Here is a 23,110-nt window from a genome sequence, read left to right on the forward strand (position 1 = left end):
AGTGTACTTCCCACTTTCTCTCCTATCAGGTTCAGTGTGTTCAGATTGATATTGAGATCTTTAATCCACTTGGACTTGAGTTTTGTGCATGGTGACAGACATGGATCTATTTTCATTTTTCTACAGATTGAAATCCAGTTTTGCCAGCACAATTTGTTGAAGATGCTCTCTTTTTTCCATTGTATCCCTAGTTTTTTAAAATAAGGTTTTAACTGGGGATTTAACTAGGGACTTCATGCATGCTAGGCAAGCATGCTACCATCAAACTGTATCTCTACTTTGTTTGAGACAGGGTTTCTCTGTGTAGCCCTGGCAGTCCTGAAACTGGCTCAGTAGAGGAGGCTTGGCCTTGAACTCAGAGAACCATCCACCTCAGCCTCCTGAGTGCTGGGGTTGAAGGGGTGCACCTCCACTGTAACCTCTCCTACAGGACTGTTTGGCTGTATCCTAGAGGTGCTGGGTGGGCTGTGCTCTCTCACTTTTACTTGATTCTCAGACTCTTACTGCCACCCCCCTGCCCCTGCTTTCTTCAGTGACCCACTGTTTATTCAAAAGCATACTGATTCGGTCTCCCAGGATTTGTGGGCTTTTTTTTTTGTTCCCATGGTTAGTTTTTTTTTAAATAATTTACCTTGACTTTTTTATTATTCTTATTTATTTATTTATTTATCATGCATACAATATTCTGTCTGCGTGTATGTCTGCAGGCCAGCAGAGGGCGCCAGACCCCCATTACAGATGGTTGTGCGCCACCATGTGGTTGCTGGGAATCGAACTTGGGTCCTTTGAAAGAGGACCTTAACCTCTGAGCCATCTCTCCAGCCCCCCATGGTTAGTTTTGCCATCGATTTTTAGCTTTATTTAATTTTTATCTAATAAGATGTAGGTAATTACTTCAGGTCTTTTTTTTTTTTTTTGCCTAAAATTTAAGGCATACTCTGTGGTTTACAATGTGATAAATTTTAGAGAAGGTTCTTTGTGCTACTAGAAGAATATGTACTCCCTATTTGGTGGATGGCATGTTCTGTAGATATCTGTTATATCCAGCTAATCTATGGTATAATTTAGTTCTGAGGTTTTGTTAACAATATTTGAGTTTCGGTCGGGCAGTGGTGGCGCATGCCTTTAATCCCAGCACTCGGGAGGCAGAAACAGGTGGACCTCTGTGAGTTTGAGGCCAGCCTTGTTTACAAAAGGAGTTCTAGGACAGGCTCCAAAGCTACAGAGAAGCCCTGTCTCAAACAAACAAACAAACAAACAAACAAACAAAAAATAACTCCCAAAAGACAATATTTGAGTTTGGAAGACCTAAGAGTGGAAGCAGGGCCTTAAAGTCTCCCTATCAAAATTACTGTGTTAGGATCTATGTGGTCCTTTTGCTTTTTAGAGTTTACTTGAAATTGGGGATCCCAAGATATTTGCGGTGGTTATGGCCTCCTGGTGAACTGCTCTGTATTTCAGTAAGGAGTGACTCTGCCTTGTGAGTAGTTTTAGTTTCAAGTCTACGTTACCAGATATGAAAATCATTATCTTAGCTTCCTGCAGAAGTCTGCAACTTCTGTTTGTTTGGTAGTTTGATTTCCAACCTCTGACTTTCAGTTGATGAATTGCCTTCCTAGTTAGGTGCATTTCTTGGAGACAATAGACAGACCTTGCCTTTTAAAAAAAATCCAGTCAGGTCTATGTAGTTTAGTAATTGGTGAGTCTAGGCTTTTGCATTCAAGGTTATAATTGAGAAGGATTTTGTATTACTTATAACTTTGGCTTTTTTGCTTGTTTGTTTTTGTGGTTTTCAGAGACAGGGTTTTACTGTGTAGCTCTGACTGTCCACCTCAAACTAACAGAGATCCCCTGCCTCTGCCACTTGAGTGCTGGGAGTAAAGCCCCACCACAGCCCTGAATAACTTTGTTGTTTATTGTTCTGGTTGCTTAGTTTACTGAAAGTTCCTTTCTCTTTCCTCTGGTGGTGGTTCATCTTTTCTGGTTTGCTGTATTGGACATGACTGAGTCCTTAGATCTCCTCTGTTCGTGTGTTCCTTTCATGACGGATCTTTCTCTCTGTGTTCTTGTGTTTTCACTGCCTTTCTCCCTTATTGTATGATGCTGAGAATTTTCTGGAGTATTGACTTAGTTGTCATGAATTGCCTTATCTTGTGCATGTCTTGAAATATTTCTGTTAGCACTCTCAACAGAGGAATCTAAAATGGCTGAAAGATACTTAACGAGATGCTCAACATCCTTAGCCATCAGAGAAATGCAAATCAAAACAACTCTGAGATTCCATCTTATGACTGTAAGAATGGCCAAGATCAAAAACACTGATGACAACTTATCCTAGAGAGGTTGTGGGGAAAAGGGAACACTTCTCCATTGATGGTGGGAGTGCAAGCTGGTACAGCCCCTTTGGATGTCAGTGTGGCGATTTCTCAGAAAATTAGGAAACAACCTTCCTCAAGACGCAGCAATACCACTTTTGGGTATATATCCAAAGGATGCTCAATTGTGCCACAAGGACATGTGTTCAACTATGTTCATAGCAGCTTTGTTTGACATAGCTAGAATCTGAAAACAACCCCAATGCCCCTCGACTGAAGAATGGATAAGGAAAATGTGGTACATTTACACAATGGAGTACTACACAGCAGAAAAAACAATGACATCTTGAAGTTTGCAGGCAAATGAATGGCAAATGAATGGATCTAGAAAACATCATATTGAGACAGGTAACCCAGACCCAGAGAGACAAATATCATATGTAATCACTCATAAGTGGCTTTTAGACATAAAGCAAAAAAAACTAGCCTACAGTTCACAATCCCAGAGACCCTAGACAATAATGAGGACCCTAAAAGAGACATACATGGATCTAATCTACATGGGAAGCAGAGCTGGGCGGTGGTGGCGCACACCTTTAATCTCAGTACCAGGGAGGCAGAGGCAGTCGTCTCTGTGAGTTCGAGGCCAACCTGGTCTACAAGAGCTAGTTCCAGGACAGGCACCACCAAAAAGTACAGAGAAGCCCTATCTCAAAAAAAAGCCCTATCAAAAAAAAGAAGAAAAAAAAGAGAATTTTGCCTTGTTAGGAATTACAAATTACTCCTGAAAAAATACAAAGAGGAGAATCTATTAATTATCTAGGATATAAAATAGGTTTACAGAAAATCAGACCACAGAAAGTACAAATCAGAGGAGATAAATTATGAACTTTTAAATGATTTCCAAAAATTGCCGGTAGATAATAATTGGCTAAGACCCACAATTGGATTGACTACTCAAGAGCTAACAAATTTATTTTAAACTTTACAAGGTGATTTGAACTTAAATAGTCCAAGAAAATTATCATCTGAGGCTAAGAGATCCAGTAGAAAAGAAATTAAAGGATGCACATGTGGATCGTTTGGATTCAAAACTCGATTATATTTTAGTTATTTTGCTGTCTACTTATTCTTCCGCAGGAATTCTTATGAAGAGAGAAAAATAATATCTTAGAATGGATATTTTTTGCACACAAACAGAATAAAAAATTAAAGACTTATGTAGAAAGGGTTTCTGAATTGATTCTGAAAGGAAAAATGAGACTTCATCAATTAGCCTGAATAGATCCAGCAGAAATTGTGCTACTTTATTAATGCTGAAATTTCCTCATTATGGGTAGAAAATTAACACTGGCAAAAAGCTTGCAGTAATATTTTAGGAGTGATTAACAACATATATCCCAAAGAGACCAGTTTATAAAAAGAACTAATTAGATTCTCCCTCATATACTTAAAGTGACACCAATTTATGGAGCTCCTACATTCTAAACTGATGCAAATCAATCAGGAAAGGCAGGTGATAAGTCGGGAAAAGTAGAGTAAAGTACCTCAAAGACCATATGCTTCAGTTAAAAAAATCAGAATTATATGTTATTTTCATGGTATTATTAGACTGATGCTCTATATGCAGAAAGAGTTGTTTTGCATATTGAAACCACTGAATTTATTCCAGATGATTCAGAATTAACTTCGCTATCTTATTCAACTACAACAGGTCATCAGAACTAGAAATCATCCCTTGTAAATAACACTATCAGATCATATATAGGTCTACCAGGCCCTGTAGCACAAGGTCACGATGAAATTAATCAGTTATTAATAGGAAATGTGCTGGAAGCCTCATACTTTCATAAGAAACACCATGTTAACAGGAAAGGTTCAAAGAAAGATTTTTCTGTCACTTGGCAACAAGCCTAGCAAATTATAAGGAAATGTTCTACTTGTTCTTTGTATAACTACACTCCCTTACTTGTAGGAAGTAACCCAAAAGTTATCCAAAGAAATGAAATTTGGCAAGTGGATATTTTATTTTGCAGATTTTGGAAAATTAAAGTATGTGTACCATACCATAGACACATATTCAGGATTTTAATGGGCAACAGCTTTGGGTTTTGAAAAGGCTGATTCTGTAATTATACATTTATTAGAAATTATGGCTATTATGTGAAGCCTGTACAAATTAAGGCTGACAATGTTCCAGTATATGGCTCTAGTAAAATGAAACAGTTTTTTCTTGCAATATTACAACATAAAGCATATTACAGGTATACCACACAATCTTACAAGACAGGAAGTTGTAGAAAAATCCAACAGTACTTTTTTTTTAATTTTCTATTTAACTTTATTTGCACAATCTTACAAGACAGGAAGTTGTAGAAAAATCCAACAGTACTTTTTTTTAAATTTTCTATTTAACTTTATTTTATGTGCATTGGTGCGAAGGTGTCAGGTCCCCTGGAACTAGATCTTCAGACAGTTGTGGACTGCCATGTGGGTGCTGGGAATTGAACCCGGGTCCTCTGGAAGAGCAGTCAGTGCTCTTAACCACTGAGCCATCTCTCCAGCCCCTCCAACAGTACTTTGAAAGAGATGCTTAATAAACAGAAAGGGGTAACAAAGACCCCCCAGGGATAGATTATCTAGTGCTTTATTAACTTTAATTTTTTTTTAAATGCTCATGAGAAAAAAACAGCAGCTGAGGACAGACATTAGATTGTAGAAAAAAAAAACCTATTAAATTAAACTAGCCTATATGATGTCTTAACTTCAGAATGGAAGTCAGGAAATGTGTTGTGTTGGGGGAGAGGTTTTGCTTTTGTATCTACAGGAAAAGAAAAGCTAAGGATTCCTGAAAAATTAATAAAGATCAGATTTGACTGGGGGAAACCTTCTGAAAATCTTGGCTACAGACATTTAGAAAGAAATCAAGAAAACTTACATGACAGATGAGTATATGTCGATCCCTCTACATGGGAAGAGTTCTGAGACTAGATGAGACAGGATAAATCTTGTTGGCTACAGAGTCTTCATGACTTATTATCATTACATGGCAATCTTTCATACAGCATGGGTGGATATTCTTATTAGTTTGGTTATGCAGTCCAAACAGACTTATAAAGTTTACAGATGCCTTTTACCTGCTCAAACATAGAGCAGAAAATCATCTTTAACTGATTTGTATACACTGAATATTCCACAGTTGTGTTAAAGAAGATACGTATATTACCTTCAAAAGTTTATGTTTTTTCAGAACAAAAGAACCAGACACCAATGAAGACAAGAGAAATAGCCCAGGTGATCCAGTCTCACAGAATGCCTCTGTTGTCATTTCCTCAAATATCTGTACCCAAGACAATTTGAAAATAGCTAGCTAAGATGGTCCAGCCTCACAGATTACTCCAGCCACAACTTCAGTTAAGCCCTGCACTTTTCCATCACAGACACTGGATGACAAATGATACAGCTAGCTCTCCCAGAACTTGGCCATGATCCCAATTTTCTCAGGGTTCCCTAAAGATGCTGTTACCCCCAGATATTAGGAAGCAATTTTAAGAACACAATACCCCCATTCCCAAGAGGTCGGGTGGGTAGGTTTTGGTCATTTGGTGGGTTATGGATGCTTGTTATCATTTAGGAGGGGTTGGTTACAAGTTGTTATTGGTCATAGGGCGAAAATTAAGCAAAGGAGGTTAGATTTGGGAATCTTTCTTTTTCTTTGCTCTATCCTTCTTCTTATCTAGTGTTGAAGGAAAAATGAGGGGATAAGGGATAAAAAGAAAAAAGGAGATACAGGGATGATAGTACAAAAGGGTAGATTATTGAATCTACTTTTAAACTTAAAAAGCAACTACTAGTCTCAAATATTTTACATTGATATGGATTTTTGTACATTGATACATATTTAAGATTACATATATGTTTCTACTTTTAAGGTATTATACCTATGCAACTCATTTAAAAATGTAATGTAAAGTTCTAGTTATTAAAAGTTATTATTACAAAATGTTTAGGATAATTAAGAAATGGAGGTTAGTAGTTACTCTAACAATCAAACTTGTAGTCAAGTTAGGTATGTTTTCAAGGTTAAACAGAGATATATTTCAAACACTTCAGAGATCTACAAAATATGACATTTAGGATATTTTAATAACATAAGATTTTTCATGAAAGTGAGACACATCTGCTCTAGGCAGCATCAATCTACTTCAAAGAAGACGACGGGTGTAAGAACCTCCACATGGAGCTTACTTACTTCAAATCTGGCAAAGTTAGCCATGGGGCCAAAAAAAAAAATGCCCTTGCCTTAACTACTGACAGAATTTACAAACTGGACAACTAGAACACAAAGGAAGTCAACTGAACTCTGCCAAGACAAAATTGGACAGTCCTTCAAAATTCCTGCTTTACAGAAAAGTGTCAGATGTTTTAGGCCTGTTGGCTGAAGATGGATGCCCAACATTGGCAAAGAAACCTTGGATGACTGTCCAGGCAGTCAGCAGTCTCTGTCATTTCTATAGTTTTGAAAGTTGCTTGTGCTACACTTCTTGTTTACTCAAATGATATTTATCCTTCTCAGGTCTCTGACGGGATTGAAGACTAGATAGTTAAAGTTTTACAGTTTTCCTTGTTACCAAATCCAGAAAAGAAACTCACAAAAGGATGTAAAGTTTATAAAAGTTGAGAGACATAAATGTTTAAGTTGTTTATCTAAGAAAATGTTTTAAGGTCGAAAAAGATATTTCTAGGTTGGTAATACAAGTTATGATAGAAAGTGATTTAGGTATAAAAGTCTGGACTCTGGCCGGGCAGTGGTGGTGCACGCCTTTAATCCCAGGCGGATCTCTGGGAGTTCTAGGCCAGCCTGGTCTACAAGAGCTAGTGCCAGGAAAGACTCCAAAGCTACAGAGAAACCCTGTCTCGAAAAACTAAAAAAAAAAAAAAAAAACCTGAACTCGGGCTGGAGAGATGGCTCAGAGGTTAAGAGCATTGCCTGCTCTTCCAAAGGTCCTGAGTTCAATCCCCAGCAACCACATGGCAGCTCACAACCATCTGTAATGAAGTCTGGTGCCCTCTTCTGGCCTGCAGGCATACAAGCAGACAGAATACTGCATACATAATAAATAAATATTTAAAAAAAAAGTCTGGACTCACCAAGACAGGATTAGAGAATAGAGTACTTTCTCTAAAGTTGCCAAAGACAATGGACTGGACAGAGTAAATCTAATTCTTACCTGATAATTGCTCTTACTGTGTGGTTTATTGGTTGTTGAAATTAGGAGCAGCAGGGCTGCGTCCCCAGTACCCCAGCCGCCTGCTAGCTTATGCCCGAAATAACAACACACAAACTGTATTCATTTAAAGACTGCTTGGCCCATTTCTATCTAGCCTCTTCTAGGCTAATTCTCACATATTAATTTAGCCCATTTCTAATAATGTGTGTATGCACCCCAAGGTGCGCTTACCAGGAAGATTCTAGCCTACATCCATCCTGGGTCGGAGCTTCATCGCGTATGCCTCAGAGCGCAGAGCTATCACGTCTACCCAGGAGAGCTGAGCATGGCGTCTCTGCTCCAGAGAGCAGAGCTGTTGGGTCTCTCCGGGAGCAGAGCAGAGTCTGAGCTCACTTCTTCTTCCTCCCAGCATCCTATTCTGTTTACTCCTCCCACCTATGTTTTAACCTATCAGGGCCAGCCAAGCAGTTTCTTTATTGCTTAACCAATGAAACCAACAGATTGATATATGACACTCCCACATCAATTGGTGTTAGAGAAACAGCCTTCTTTGGAATCAGGGGGGATGTTGGGATAATGTGTATACTGTGTGAAGATGTGTCTCTGTTTAACCTGCCCAAGGTACCTTCTGATTGGTTTATTTAATAAAGAGCTGAAGAGACTATTAAATAAATAATAGTTAGGCAGAAGAGGATAGGCGGGACTTCCAGGCAGAGATTGGAACTCTGGAAAAGAATCTTAGGCAGAAGATTCACTAGCTACGCATGGAGGAAGTTGGACATACGATACTCAGGAGAGGTACTAAGGAGAGCCACAAGGCAGAACATAGATAGATTAATATAAACGGGTTGATCTAAGTTTTAAGAGCTAGTTGGAAACAAGCCTAAGCTAAAGCTAAACTTTCATAATGAATAAAAGTCTCTATCTCATTATTAGAGAGCCAGCCATATAAAGACCTGCTATACAGATATTTACATTATAATTCATAACATTACAAAATTACAGTTATGAAGTGGCAATGAAAATAATCTTATGGTTGTGGTTACCACAGCACGAGGAACTGCATTAAAGGGTCACAGAATTAGAAAGGCTGAAAGCCATTGTTTTAGAGACCAAGAGATGTAAACAAACTGTACTGCCTTTTCTATCAAAGGGCTAAATAAGGCAAAATGACACGTGAAACACTGTAAAGAAACCACCTGGTAAAAATTTAAGTTCAACCCCAGTCAGCACTTTGCGTTGTGGCCAGTTCTCAAGAGTTGTACTTTGCTCATTAGGTACATCTTTGAGTTAGCCAACTACCTAAGAGTGTGAGGCCATGCTCTGACCCCAAAGAGTGAGGCACAGGACCCCTTTGCTTTTGAATTTTTCTTTAAACTCTGTTTTCTGTTCAGCTGTATCTCCACCACTAGGCATTTTTATTTTTTGAGACAAGATGTCAATATGTAGTCCTGGAACTCATGAGGAAGTTGGACAGGAGAGGTACTAAGGAGAGTTCCTGGCCTTAAACTCACTATTTAGCCTAGCTGGCACTGAACTCAGAGACCCACCTGCCTCTGCTGACACTAAAGGCAAGTACCACCGTTCCCAGCCTAGGAATTTTTGTTGTTGTTTTTGTTTGCTCCCTCCCTCCCTCCCTCCCTCCCTCCCTCCCTCCCTCCCTCCCTTTCTTCCTTTTTTTGGTTTTTCAAGACAGGGTTTCTCTGTGTAGCTTTGGAACCTATCTTGGAGCTCACCCTGTAGACTAGTGTAGCCTCGAACTCACAGAGATCCGCCTGTCTCTGCTTCCCAAGTGCTGGAATTAAAGGTGTGCGCCACCACTGCTGGACAGCTTAGGAATTTTTTTTTTTTCGAGACAGGGTTTCTCTGTGGCTTTGGAGCCTGTCCTGGAACTAGCTCTGTAGACCAGGCTGGTCTCGAACTCACAGAGATCCGCCTGCCTCTGCCTCCCGTGCTGGGATTAAAGGCATGTGCCACCACCGCCCGGCCCAGCTTAGGAATTTTTAAGTGAAAAGAAAAATATTTTTGCACTGTATCAAACAAACTTGCAAGAGCTAGTTTTCAGAGACAAAAAGGACCCAATAACTTATCTTCAGAGTCTCCAAGCTTATCATCCTCACAGACTGTTGTGGAACACCAAGGCTACATGATTTCTGTTGCACCCATGTATATTTTTTCTACCTTCCTTCCTCCTCCTTTTCTCTTCTTTCTTTATTATTAGTACTATTTTGCATACTGCAGGTCAAACTCAGTGCCTTATATACAGTGCTCAACCCTGAGCTACAGCCACAGTTCTGGCTGACTGTAACATACATACAGTGCTCAACCCCGAGCTACAGCCACAGTTCTGGATGACTGTAACATACAGTGCTCAACCCTGAGCTACAGCCACAGTTCTGGCTGACTGGACAGGACAACAGTTGACACTGAGGGCTGAAATGGGCGAAGCTCTGGTAGGCCAGAGGCCTTTGGGGATTCTAGCAGTCAGTTCTTCCTATCATGACAGGATTTTCTCAAAGCTACTTCTCTTTTCCACTAAGAAAGCTGTGGGGAAGCAAAAGAGCCTGACAACTTTTCCCAGGACTGCAGGGAGATCTCATTTCACAAGCGACACAGCTTCTCAGCTGCAGAGGAAACCAAACACCTGACATAGGCATTACAATGAGAACATAGAGAATTAAGTAAAGATGGCTTTTCCTCTGAGAGGCAGAAGGCCAGAGGAGGGAGGGTTGCTTTGATTTCTGGAAGTGTCTATGTACTAGAACCTGTTGTTCACTGGAGAGCATGAGACCAGCAAAGCAAAGAGTTTCTTTGGTCAGACTCCTCCCTAAAAGGAATAAGAAATGACTGGATCTAATGTGCTCTGACCTAGGACCAACTAGGGAGGAAGGGGTGTGGCAGGGCATGAGGTGGGGGGGGGGGGCTGGTAGTACTTCCTCAGCATTTCCTGTGAGGGTGGGCTGGCTAAGACTCTATACTCCAGCCATCCTGAAGACAGACCTCGAATGCTGTGGATTTGGAGGTGTGCTCCCATAGCTCAGAAGTGAACTGTGCTGACTTTTCCATCTGCCTCTGTGAGAATGAGGCCAGTACTGGCCCAGGGTGGCTGGGGGAGTAAGGGGGGGGACTCCTAGACAAGGAATGTGGCTCATCAGGTAAGGGTGCTTGCCCAGCACACAGGATGTTGGGATCTCAATCCCCAGCACTCTGTAAACTGGGCTGGTGGGACATGCCTGTAATCCCAGCTCTGGGGAAGAGACAGCAGAGAATCAGGAGTCCAGAGCCATCCTCAGGACCATAGAGGGGGAGGCCAGTCGAGCTCCATAAGACCCTGTCTAAAAACAAAGGACAAGGAAATGCCTTCCATGTAACTATGAGATGATTACAGTTGATCCCCCAACTTCTTTAAGCCTCAAGAGTTTTCTAAACTCAAACAGAAAAAAAAAAAAAAGAGGGGATATTCTTGCAATGCCAAGAAAGTACAGACAAGGTTCCTCCTTTCCTCTTTTCTGTGAGTGACTCCTGAGAGCAAGAGGAAGCAGAGGTCAAGGAGAGAAAGCCTGTGCTAGAGCATAGACCGCCTGATGTGAGACACACTCGGGCTATGTTCCAGGGCACTGTGAGGGCTCAGGGGATCAGAGGCTTTTGCTGGCTGAGCATGGAACAGTCTGGGGGACTTTCTCATGAGAACTCATGTCTGCCAAGGGCGCTTCCAGTGCTACTGATCATGTGGGGACTTAACAATCCGAACTAGCCGGGCGATGGTGGCGCACGCCTTTAATCCCAGCAGAGGCAAAAGCAGGCGGATCTCTGTGAGTTCGAGACCAGCCTGGTCTACAGAGCTAGTTCTAGGACAGGCTCCAAAGCCACAGAGAAACCCTGTCAAAAAAAAAAAAAAAAACCAACAACAACAACAAAAACAATCCGAACTCCACCCTGAAGCTCACATAACCCACGCAGGGTAAGGGCAAGTTCAGCCCAACTCTCTAGCCACCCTGTGGTGCTGAGAACTGAGGAGCAGGCACATCCTTGCTTCACTGAGCTGTTTCATGGGAAAAACAATACAAAGGTCATTACACACATGGTTGTTTCTTTGTCACAGTGAACCAAACCCCAGTAAAGATTCCTGGCCTGGTTTAAGGAGTGTATCAGAGAGTCTCAAGGGTGGGGTGGGGTAAATGCTGAGTCGAAGAGGGCCGCTAGTCTAGGCAGCTGGAGTAACTGAGGGGAAGTGGAACTGTGTGGTGAGCACAGAAGGGTGTGGATGGGACCGACCCATCAAAACCCAGTAGGAAACACACAGCAAATGATACTGAGGCCTCCCAAGGGCAGCAGTAACAACTTGTTCACACCACAATCTACATTTAAAGCATTATCAGGTGGGCCTGACAATGAGTTTGAAATTAAACTTAGCTATTAACTGATAAGTATATGAATGTCAATCTGGGGTCAAGGCAGTGAATCCAGAAACCTGGAATTTATCCCCCGAGACTGGGGAAAAACTGGGTGCGATGGCACAGGCATGCACTCCCAGCACTCTGGAAGTGAACTCAAGAGGATCAGCAAGTTTGAGGCTAGCCTGGGCAATATAAAACTCTATTTCAGAAAGGAAAATAAGAAAGAAACTTTTCTTCATTATTTCTCTCATCTCCCAAGGTAATAAACACCCACACTAACAGGTTCTAGTGGGTACAGCTGAGCAAACATGGAACTTGCTGGGTTCTGTATGTGCTGGAGATTTCCTCGGCATGGAGTAGATTCAGAAACACATATTGGTTATTAGGGTACATTAAAAAAAAATCCCTGAGGACTGGAGAGGAATTGATCTAGCAGCTGTCTTTCTGTCCTTATCAGTCTTTGCTGAGAAACAGGCTTCATCAGCGTGCCCATGAAAGACTCTGGAGGAGCCGGGACGCCCTCACTGGGAATGACTGCTCCCCACTAGTTTTCTAGAAAACAAGAGTACACCTTTGGTAATGGATTGACCCTAACTGGGGAAAATCTCAAGATTTTTTTCTTGCTACTGCTCCGGCTTAAGAGGGATGCTGTCGCCGGGTGGTGGGTGGTGCACACCTTTAAAGGTATACAAAACACGATGTCCATGTAGGAAGCAGGTACTATACTGTTCTCTATTAGGAGAATGGTTGCACACAGAAGTCATCTATTTAGTGGAATACAGTATGGTCATTAGTCTGCCTTCTCCCACCCCCCACAAATCCTCATTGTATTTAACTATGAAATAGCCTTCAGTACTACTAAATAATATACAGGGCAATATGTAAAGAATATCTCACTTTTAAGTTAAAAAGAATAAAAATGCTAGGTGTGCTGGCACACCTTGAACCTCAGCGCCCCCAGGAACAGTCAGATACATCTCTGACTGAGTCAGTCTACACAGGTTCCAGGATAGCCAGGTCGACAGAATGATGCATACTATTGAGAAAGGTCCTCTTTTGGTGCTGGAGATGGCTCAGCAGGTCATGGTGCGTCTTGCTCTTCCAGAGGATCTATGTGTTCATTGTGGGCATCTGGCATCTGATGCAAGTCTATGATCTCAGCACTCTGGAGGCTGAGACAGGAGGTTCTTGAGTTCAAGGTCAGCCTGGGCTACACTAGGACACCTAACCTCAACACAAAGTGACTTGTTCACCGAGGCACCCGGCTGATCTGGACTAGAACATTAAGCATTCGGTACACAGATATAAGAACCATACGCACGGCTTCCTAGAGGCAGATGATACACTGGCAACCAGGGATACCATAACAGGGAAGATAGGAGAAGGTAAAACAGCAGCAATGCAATGCCAGAGATGACTGTATGTGAAAGTAATCAAGACACCTCAGATCTGCCCAAGTCCTTGTGGCCAGGGAGAAGGAAGACAATACTTGGTTTCAACTATTACCTTTCAAAACTGCAAAATACTTAAGTTCATTCTTAGCTGATATATCAGTAATTTCTTATTTTTTTCTGCCCAAACAACTGTTCTATTAGCAGACTGAGGAGACAACCTGGTATCTTAAAATAATCCTTATTCCACAACAGTGCATGCCTGTAACCCCAGAGGATTCTGTGTTCCAGGCTAGTCTGGGGCTTCACAGACAGACTGTTCACCAAACCAAAACTCCCCTTCCCTCCAAAAAAGTAGATTTTGGAAGACCAGCTCAGTTCCCAGCACCCATATTTGGCAGATCACAACTGTAACTCCAAACTCCAAGGGATCTCCAGGTGCCCTCTTCTGGCTTCAGGAGACACAGACACATAAGGAAAGACAAGGCAAAATTCCTAATTTCTGAAATTTTCTAAACGGATGGGAAGAGCTGACTGGAATAACAGACTGTCACATCAACACATTATCTATAAAGGTAAGGGTCTAGACACAACTCAAGATCTGCTTTCCTGAGCAGGAGTCCGGGATATTCCCATGAGTGAGGTGAAAAGTGGTCAAGGATGTGAGAAGAACGCAAGGCTTCCTTTGCTCTAGCGCTTCAGGCATCACCTAGCACCTGGGGCACACACAGTCCACATCTTAACTGGGTCACTAGAGAGCTACAGCCTAAGGCTTCTGCCCAACAAGTTGTACACAAACAAAACAGACACTATTTCCCTAATACAGGTCTGCACGTTGGCATTTTTACTCTCAGTTCTGACCCTCAGGCAGAACATAATTTGGAGTTTACCTTTTACTAGACAGGTGGACAGGAGAGGGGGAGGGAGGTGGAATCAACCATGCAGAATAATAGGTAAGGGAGCTGCCCGAGGTTAACACCCTCTTAGAAAAATCCCAAAAGATCGACAACAAAACATTCCCTTATCGCGTTTTATAATGCAAGGAACTGGCCAGTTCAGCTCAGTTCTGTCCCAGGCTCACCTCGGAAGAGGCGACTCCGACCTTCTCCGATTCATACATGAGGGACAAGGACCTGCTGGTGCTGGCGGCCGTAGCCTCGGCCCTGCGCAGCACCTCCTGTCGCAGGTACTGCTGACGGTCCATGGGCGCGTCGGGCCCGTCGGGCGGGTCGCGGGCGTCCTTCCACGGTGACGGCCGGGTGTCCTCATCTTCCACGTCGTCGTCGAAAGGATTATAGCTTTTGGGGTAACCGGACATGGTGTCCGCGACGGCCTGGACCTAGGAGGCAGTAGAGACGACCAGGCGTGAGGTCGACAGCCCAGCGCCGGCGGGCTGACTCTGTGGCAGCCGCGCGCGCCACTTCCGCCAGGACTGGCCGGCAGCCCCGCCTCCGGAGCCAACCACCGCACTGAGCGGCCGAAGGGACCAGGTCTTCTGCGCCGGGGCCGCCTCACGCCTGGCGCCACCCAGTGCGGGCGGCACAGCGGTCACGTGGCCGGGAAGCCGGCGTGCCTCTGCGCCTGCGCTGTGAGGCCCGGTGGCCGCAGGCCCAGAGTTGCGAACCTAACCGCCCGCGCCGGGGCGCGCGCTGTGATGGCGGCTGCTGGGGCCCAGGGAGGCGGCGGAGGCGGCTTGGGGTCCAGCTCTGGCTCCAGCACCTCCCGAGGCTTTTATTTCAACACAGTGCTTTCGCTGGCCCGTTCCCTGGCTGTGCAGAGACCTGCATCCTTGGAGAAGGTAACCCAGCGGACTGACAGGAGGAGGTGGCGATCTGAGAAGGCCACTTGTGACTAGAGGGGGCTCCTTAGTAGAGGTGGCAGCGAGGCGGGGAGGTCACGGGGAGAGGGGTCGACAGGACGGAGTGAGCTCTGGTACCGGTGGGAGGGTGGTGAGCTGTGGGCGGGCGGACTGCAGCGCTGACATCGCTGCCGCGGAGGCGGTGACTGGACCTTGAGTACCTGTGAGGCGTGTCGGGATGAGCCAAGGACCAAGGGTCCAATCTGGGCCTTTGGTCCTGAATTTCCCATTTTTCATTCCGTGACCTTGGAGAGGCGTCTTTCTCGTGAAATGGGATGATCCTCCCCTCCCCCTTGCAAAATGCCCTCCTCATTGGCTTGTGGAGGAGGACAGATAGAGCAGCGTGTCTGAAAGTGCTTTCTGGTCTGCAAATCGACTGCGTACTTCAGACCGCATCAAAGGCGGTGTGTTTCGAGAAGGTGCGGTGGCATGAATGGGCAGTGAACTATTGTTAGTGGGCAGAGAACTAAGTTCAGGATTGCTTCAGAAGAGAAAGACGTGTCGGAAGACAAACCAACCCTTATCTTGGAAGATAAAAGATGTGTTTGGATCTGGGATGAGAGGTGAAGGATATAACCCCAGGATTAAGGATGCCAACCAGCTTCTGTTAGAACAAACATCAAAGGATGCGGTGACGGTCGGAAGAAGACAGATTTTAGTCAGACCTGAGTTTGGTCATTTACAGTTACTGTGTGTAAGCTGGAGAAAAACAACCTTCGGTGCTCGCAGCCTATTTGCTTATCCAAAACGAACGAAGATTTAATAAGTTCACATATGAAGTGTTTTGTTCAGGGCTAGGTACTGAGTGGATTCACGATAAAAAAAAAAACAAAACAAAACAAAACAAAAAAAAAAAACCAGCTTCTTTTCTCCCAGGAACGTGTGAAGAGACTCAGCACAGTAGGTTAGCACTGAACTTTCTGAAGTGATGGAAAGAGAACATTTCCTGTTCAGGATAAGAGCAGGGTGACTTCCACAGCTGCCTGCTGATGGGAGAAGCTGAATGGCAGAGTGAGCTGGTCTTTGACCTTGTATGTTCTCAAGCTTGAGTCTATCACCAGCAAGGTGAACAGGTTCTGGAGGATCTAATGCCAGCCAGGCTTCTGGCTAAAGAAAGAGTATAAACTGGACACGGTAGCATGCACCTGCGGTCCATGCTGCTCAGAACAGCCCAGTGTCCTGAGAGATGGCCGAGTGGCTGCTGCTGTTTTGGAGGACAAGGGTTGGGTTCTCATTACCCAAGTCTGTCAGCTTACAACTGCTTGTAACTCCGGCTTCAGGGGGTCAGAAATCTAGAGATTGGATCTTTGGAAGTGGGATGACCCACCTAAATCTAAGCCAAACCTGGTGACAGCCCACGTAAAAGAACGCTTTGCTTTTAGCTTGTTTGCCCTTTCTCTTGCTAGTAAGATCTACCCTGCAGTCAAGACATTAATTCAATGGTATAAAACCTACTTAGACTGAAGCCCACCTGAGACATCCAGCCTCGCAGACTAAACGACCTCCAGAAACTTGGCTTTTCTGTCAGGAGACAACCATTGTTGGATTAGTTGGACCACAGCACAAAAGCCACTCAAATAAATGCCTTTTAACATAGATTCATTTTTTTTAAAGATTTATTTATTTATTATGTGTACAGCATTCCTTCCATGTGTGCATGCAGGCCAGAAGAGGGCGCCGGGTCTCATAGATGGCTGTGAGCCACCATGTGGTTGCTGGGAATTGAACTCAGGACCTCTGGAAGAGCAGTCAGTGTTCTTAACCACTGAGCCATTTCTCCAGTACCAACATAGATTCATTTTATATAGGTTCATTCTATTAGTTCTGTCCTAGAGAATCCTATTAATACAGCTACTAAGCCCTACAACCTGAGCCTGATTCTTGGGACCCACATAGTGGAAAGAGAGAACCAACTCCCACAAGTTGTAGTTATACACACACACACACACACACACACACACACACTTATTGTAAAATTAATGGTGGCACACACCTTTAATATTAGCACTCACGAGGCAGAGGCAGGCAGATCTCTGAGTTGGAGGCCAGCCTGCTCTACATAGTGAGTTCCAGGACAACCAGGGCTACACAAGAAACCCTGTTTCAAAAAAACCAACCAAAAAAACCTCCCAATTTTTTTTAAAACAAGAGTTTTATAACCCAAATTATAATTTCTTGATAAGTTATCAGTTTACTTCAAACACACCTGTTATTCCACAGTAAAGAATTACAAAATTAAAAACAGTGTTTTAATTTTTTGTGCTTCATGCAAATTATTTTACTCAAAGTAAATAAACATTAATTTGCTTTTAAATTTTTCTGGTTTTATTGTTGTTTTGGTCTGGTTTTGGTTTGGTTTGTTTTAAATCAAATAAGCTAGTACTCAGATTGTTTTGTAAAACTGATGTTTCCTGGGCATAAAAGGCTCAACGTTTCCTCCTATTTTACATTTTTGAGTGTTTTTTTTCATAGCATTTAAATTTTTCTGTGTCTGGGTATATATTTTTTAATTTTATAAAAAAGTAGATGTAAGTGTGGCTATTTTCCCTGCATGTATGTCTGTGTACCATACTCATGCCTGGTGCCTGTGGGGCCCAGAAGAGGTCTTCAGTTTCCCTGGAAATGCAGTTACAGATGGTTCTGAGCTGCCATGTGGGTGCTGGAATTTGAACCTGGGTCCTCTGGAAGAGCAGCCAGTGCTCTAACCACTGAGTAATCTCTCCAGCTTCAGTGAAGCCCAAGTGTCTTTTCCTGGTTTCTTCTCAATTTTAAACAGCTAGAACACCTATTACCATAAACAGTGGTGCTGTTGATGTCTCCTGGGCAGCCTCTGTAGCTCTGTGGGCTTGCAGTACAACCACTGCTTCATCAGCCTGAGAGCAGACAGACTGTAGAGACTCAAGACTGAAAGAGTTCAGATTTACTGATCTTCTCATTAGCTTTTAGCAGCAAGAATAGGGTGGATGACTTAAATAAGAGGAAATAATAGTTCATTCAACACTTGCTTCTGCTTTTTTGGTGAGGCCAGATACCAACATGGAAATATTATAAGATTTTTGTTACCGAGTATGTGGTCAGTTTTTAAGAAGGTTCCATGTGGTGCTGAAAAGAAGGTATGCTCTTTATGTTTGGATGGAATGTTCTATAGATGTCTGTTAAGTTCATTTGAGTCATAACATCTGTTCTCTTATTTCTTTGTTAAGGTTCTGTCTGGCAGACCTGTCCAGTGGTGAGAGTGGGGTGTTGAAGTCTCCCACTATTACACTATTATTTAGTGTGTGGGGCTCAATGTGTGCTTTAGTAGTGCCCCTTTTACATATGAGGGTGCCCTTGTATTGAGTCATAGACATTCAGTATTGATATTTCCACTTCATGGATTGTTCCTGTGATGGATATGAAATGTCCTTCTTTGTCTCTTTTTATTGATCTTAGTTTGACGTCTATTTTGTTAGATATTAGGATAGCTACCCCAGCTTGTTCCTTAGGTGCATTTGATTGGGAAAATTTTTTCCCAGCCCTTTACTCTGAGGTGATGTTTGTCTTTGTGGTTGAGGTGTGTTTCTTGTATGCAGCAGAAGGATGGATTCTGTTTTTGTATCCAATCTGTTAGCCTATGTCTTTTCTTGGGGGAGGGGGTTCGAGACCGGGTTTCTCTGTAGCTTTGGAGCCTGTCCTGGAACTAGCTCTTGTAGATCAGGCTGGCCTTGAACTCACAAGATCTGCCTGCTTCTGCCTCCTGAGTGCTGGAATTAAAGGTGTGTGCCACCACCACCCAACAGCCTGTGTGTTTTTATGGGTGAGTTGAGTCCATTATATTAACAGATATTAGTGACCAGTGATTACTAGTTCCTGTCATTTTAGTTTTTGTTGTTGGTGATGTTATTGTGTGTATTTTTCCCTTCTTTGGTGTTTGGTGCTGTGAGATCACCTATTGTCTGTGTTTTTGTGGGTGTAGCTGACTTCCTTGGGTTGGAGTTTTCCTTCCAGTACTTTCTGTAGGGCTGGATTTGTGGCTAAGTATTATTTAAATCTGGTTCTGTCATGGAATATCTTATTTTCTCCATCTCTGGTAATTGAAAGTTTTGCTGGGTATATAGTAGTCTGTGTTTGCATCCATGGTCTCTTAGTGACTGCATAACTCTTGACTAGGACCTCTGGCTTTCGTTGTTTCCATTGAGAAGTAGGTATAATTCTAATAGGTCTACCTTTATATGGTACTTGGCCTTTTTTCTTTGTAGCTCATAATATTCTTTCTTTATTCTGTATGTTCAGTGTTTTGATTATTATGTGACGACAGGACTTTTTTCTTGGTATAGTCTGTTTGGTGTTCTGTAAGCTTCGTGTACCTTCATAGGCATATCCTTCTTTAGGTTGGGGAAGTTTTCTTCTGTAATTTTGTTGAATATATTTTCTATGCCTTTGTGTTGGATTTCTTCTTCTTCTCTCTCTATTATCTTAGGTTTGGTCTTTTCATTATTTCCCATATTTCCTGGATATTTTGTGTTAAGCATTTGTTAGATTTAACATTTTCTTTGACCGATGAATCTGTTTCCTTTATTGTATCTTCGTTGTCTGAAATTCTTCCATCTCTTGTATTCTGATGTTTATGCCTGCATTTGTGGTTCCTGATCATTTACTCATATTCTTCATTTCCAGAACTCCCTCAGTTTCTGTTTTCTTTATTGTCTCTATTTCGGTTTTCAAGTCTTGAATCATTTCGTTCTCCTGTTTGATTGCTTTTTCTTGGTTTTCTTTAAGGGATTTGTTGATTTCTTCTCTTTTTTTTTTTCTTTTCCTCCACTTCTTTGAGGGAATTTTTCATTTCCTCTTTAGGGCCTCAAGCATTCCTAAAGTTATTTTTTGGTCATTTTCTTCTGCATCATCTGTGTTGGGGTGTTCTAGACTTGCTGACTAACAGAGGTACCTTTCTTTTCGGAGCTGTGAGAGGAGGGGAGGGGAAGAGGGATGTTGCTAAGGGTTGCAGATTCCTGAATGGTGTGGACAGCAAAGCGTCCATAGCAGCAGCTGTACGATGCAGACCCATTGTCTGTGTTGATGTGTTAGTAAGACACTTTGTTGGTATGATCCCTGGAACCCGCAAGGAAGCTCGTCCTTGGAACACTCAGTGGTGGTCTAGGAACATCTGGGAAGACAGTATCAATCAATCATATTTTGCAATGTACTGAGCTGTACATTGAAGACTTGGTCTTTATCAAGCTATCTAGCTAGAATAATAGTATTCCACACAATTCTGAGTCTTGGGATAGATGCTATGAAGTAACCTAAAGGAGGCACTAGGTGGTATACATTAATTACAGTACTGGGCACAGCATCTACACTTGCCATTCTCTGCATATATTGGTTAATGAGATGAGCCTGGCTCTTTTTTTTTTTTCGACTGAACTTAAGCTAATTATAGTAGTTTCTGGGTGTACCAGGTACTGGGTTTTGTTTTTTTCTGTAGTAGCAAGGAACAAATGTGTTTAACCTCACAGAATGGAGAAATATAAGGAAGTCTATGCATAAGACCCATGTCTTTTCTCCTTGCTTCCAGTTTTCCTGTATAATAAAATTTAGCCATGAGTACAACAGTATATGTGTGGGCACTTTGAGGTCCCCTGAGACAACTTCCTGAAGTAGGCTTCTGTAGCTGGATAATGATTACACATTTATTGTGAATTCTTCTAATCATCTTGGATCATTTCGCTTTGCTCGTGTGTGTGTGTGTGTGTGTGTGTGTGTGTGTGTGTGTGTGTGTGTGTGGTTTTGTTTTTCCCACTATACAATCCCAGCAGGCATGAAACTTGCTATGTAGACTAGACTGGCCTTGTTAGAGCAGTCCTCCTGTTCTGTTTCCCGAGTGACGCAATTACAGTCATCTGCTGCCACGCCTGGCCCCTCATCCGAGGTCTTGAGATTGTGTTTGGATAGAGACCCCATGATATTTAGTTCAAGCATACTCACCTGCTGGCTTCATTTACCCACTTTAAAGCAGTTGAAAAGATGTCCTTAGCCCTTCTATGGGTAAAATAAATCCTGAGGTTTTTGTAGTACTTTCCTAGGTAGCAGAAATGGAGACGTGTGTAGTAGGTAGATGAGTGCTGAAGAACCAGCTCACACTCCCTTTCTTTCTTAATGTGTGGGTGTTTGCCTGTGTGTATGCCTGCGTACTGTATGCGTGCCTGGTGCCCTCGGAGACCAGAAGAGGGCGCCAGTTCTCCCTGGAACTGGAGTTGCAGAGCATTGTGAGCTGCCATGTGGGTGCCCGGGTTCTCTGGGAGAGCAGCTGGTGCTCTTTACTGCAGAGCCGTCTCTCCAGCCCAATTTTTCTATTTTTCTCTAGTCTTTTCTTTCAGAAAGGTGTCAGGGGACCTAAGAAAGGCTCAGTGCTTGGAACTAGACCTGACATCCGAGCTTAGCTGTTGGTAATACAGGCAACTCTGACGTGATTGGCACCTGGGAAATCTTAATGACATACTTTCCCTGCATTTGTCCCTCTACACAGCACAGTTGTGTGTATTTCCTCTAATCCCAAGCCACGAGACCAACCTGTGACTATTGATTATAGTTTATTTTCTTCAAATTACTTAATTCACTCTTTCATTCAGAAAGCATTTATTGAACTGCTGTTTGTATGCGGGAGTCCAAGAAAATAAGAAATAGTTCTAATTTGGTGATTTGTCTAACCGAAAGCAAGTCCCCCATCTACTGAGGTATCCTGAGCCTGTCACTCAGACTCCTGCCACATTTGGATGCTAACCATAAGACTCTTAGACTTTAATCCCAGCACTCGGGAGGCAGAGGCAGGCGGATCTCTGTGAGTTCGAGGCCAACCTGGTCTACAAGAGCTAGTTCCGGGACAGGCACCAAAGCTACAGAGAAACCATGTCTCGGAAAAAAAAAAAAGACTCTTAGACATATGTGCTAGGATATGTCTCAAGTGGCAGGATAACAGGCGTGTACAACTAGGCTTGCTTTATGTCTTGTTAAGGATTGAGCACAGAGCTTTATCCATAAGTGCAAGCAAGCACTTTGATTCCTGTCTGAGCTTTGACTTTTTCCTTATAAGCTGTTCCTCAGACTTGGGTCTCTCAAAATCTTTACCCCCTGAAATTGGAGCCCGCCATCCGGAATACTTTCTGCAAAGTCCTCTGAGACTGAATTCTCATTCCTCGGCCCTGGCTCTCTAGGAGAAAGATGAGCAGTGGAAAATAGATGAGAAACAGGCTTTTTGGTGCTGGATCCACCATGGAGGTTGGTCTCCAGGCTCCTGTTCCGTTATTCCAGTCAACCCCGCAGCCTTGCTCTAGTTTCCTTGGTTTCGCCCCCTTCAGAATGTAACTGAATAGGCCCCTACCAAATTTGTTCCTGACTTTGTCTGGCCATACTTCCTCTGCTTCCAGGAAATACAGTGACCAGCATCTGCATCTCTTCCTTTGGTCCATGTCATAGCAACAGGACCCTAATCTGTGTCCTGCCAGACTGCAGGTAGCCACACTCTTTGCCTTGCATCCTCTCCCATCCTTGGGAGACCTTTTCCAGAGTCCTTCCCCAGGACGAGAATGACTTGTCGTTCCTTCAGTTGGAATCCCAGAGTATCTAGGATCTTAGCTATGGATCTGCTACTTGGGGGACGTTGTGTATTAGTGATGGACTGAACTTTTCAGCTCCAGAAGATGAGCTTGTTAACCCTGATTTGAAATTGGAGGAATGTGTGCTAGGAATCTTGTTAATCCCACTGGTCCAGAATAAGATCACTGCCACAATTTTGAGCCAGATTTGAAGCAAGTTTTAATTAAATACTGACTGAAAGGATGGACTCTGACCAGGCCCATACCCGGGTTCCCAAAAAATGGCTTTGAGTAATGTTTTTAAAAGGCAAAACCCACAATTCATTCTCTGCATTTCCCATCAGGTC

At 43.0% G+C, this 23,110-nt stretch overlaps 2 protein-coding genes across 2 annotated transcripts in view; one reads left to right on the top strand and one right to left on the bottom strand.

Annotated features, from left to right (window-relative positions):
* Snap29 (synaptosome associated protein 29) overlaps positions 1-14,797 on the bottom strand; it is a 31,854-nt gene extending 17,057 nt beyond the window's left edge. The window contains exon 1 of the mRNA XM_050123006.1: positions 14,416-14,797. Coding sequence (XP_049978963.1) covers positions 14,416-14,652 — 237 coding nt within the window. The 5' untranslated portion in view covers positions 14,653-14,797. The remainder of the gene's footprint in view (positions 1-14,415) is intronic.
* A 121-nt stretch (positions 14,798-14,918) lies between these two features.
* The window catches only part of Pi4ka (phosphatidylinositol 4-kinase alpha), a 132,125-nt gene continuing 123,933 nt past the window's right edge, over positions 14,919-23,110 (top strand). Inside the window, exon 1 of the mRNA XM_050123004.1 lies at positions 14,919-15,132. Within this exon, the coding sequence (XP_049978961.1) occupies positions 14,989-15,132 (144 nt within the window). The 5' untranslated portion in view covers positions 14,919-14,988. The remainder of the gene's footprint in view (positions 15,133-23,110) is intronic.

This window comes from Alexandromys fortis, unplaced genomic scaffold (genome assembly GCF_014885135.2).
Source record: "Alexandromys fortis isolate MF-2015 unplaced genomic scaffold, M_Fortis_MF-2015_v1.1 scaffold_219, whole genome shotgun sequence".
Lineage (NCBI taxonomy): Eukaryota > Metazoa > Chordata > Mammalia > Rodentia > Cricetidae > Alexandromys > Alexandromys fortis.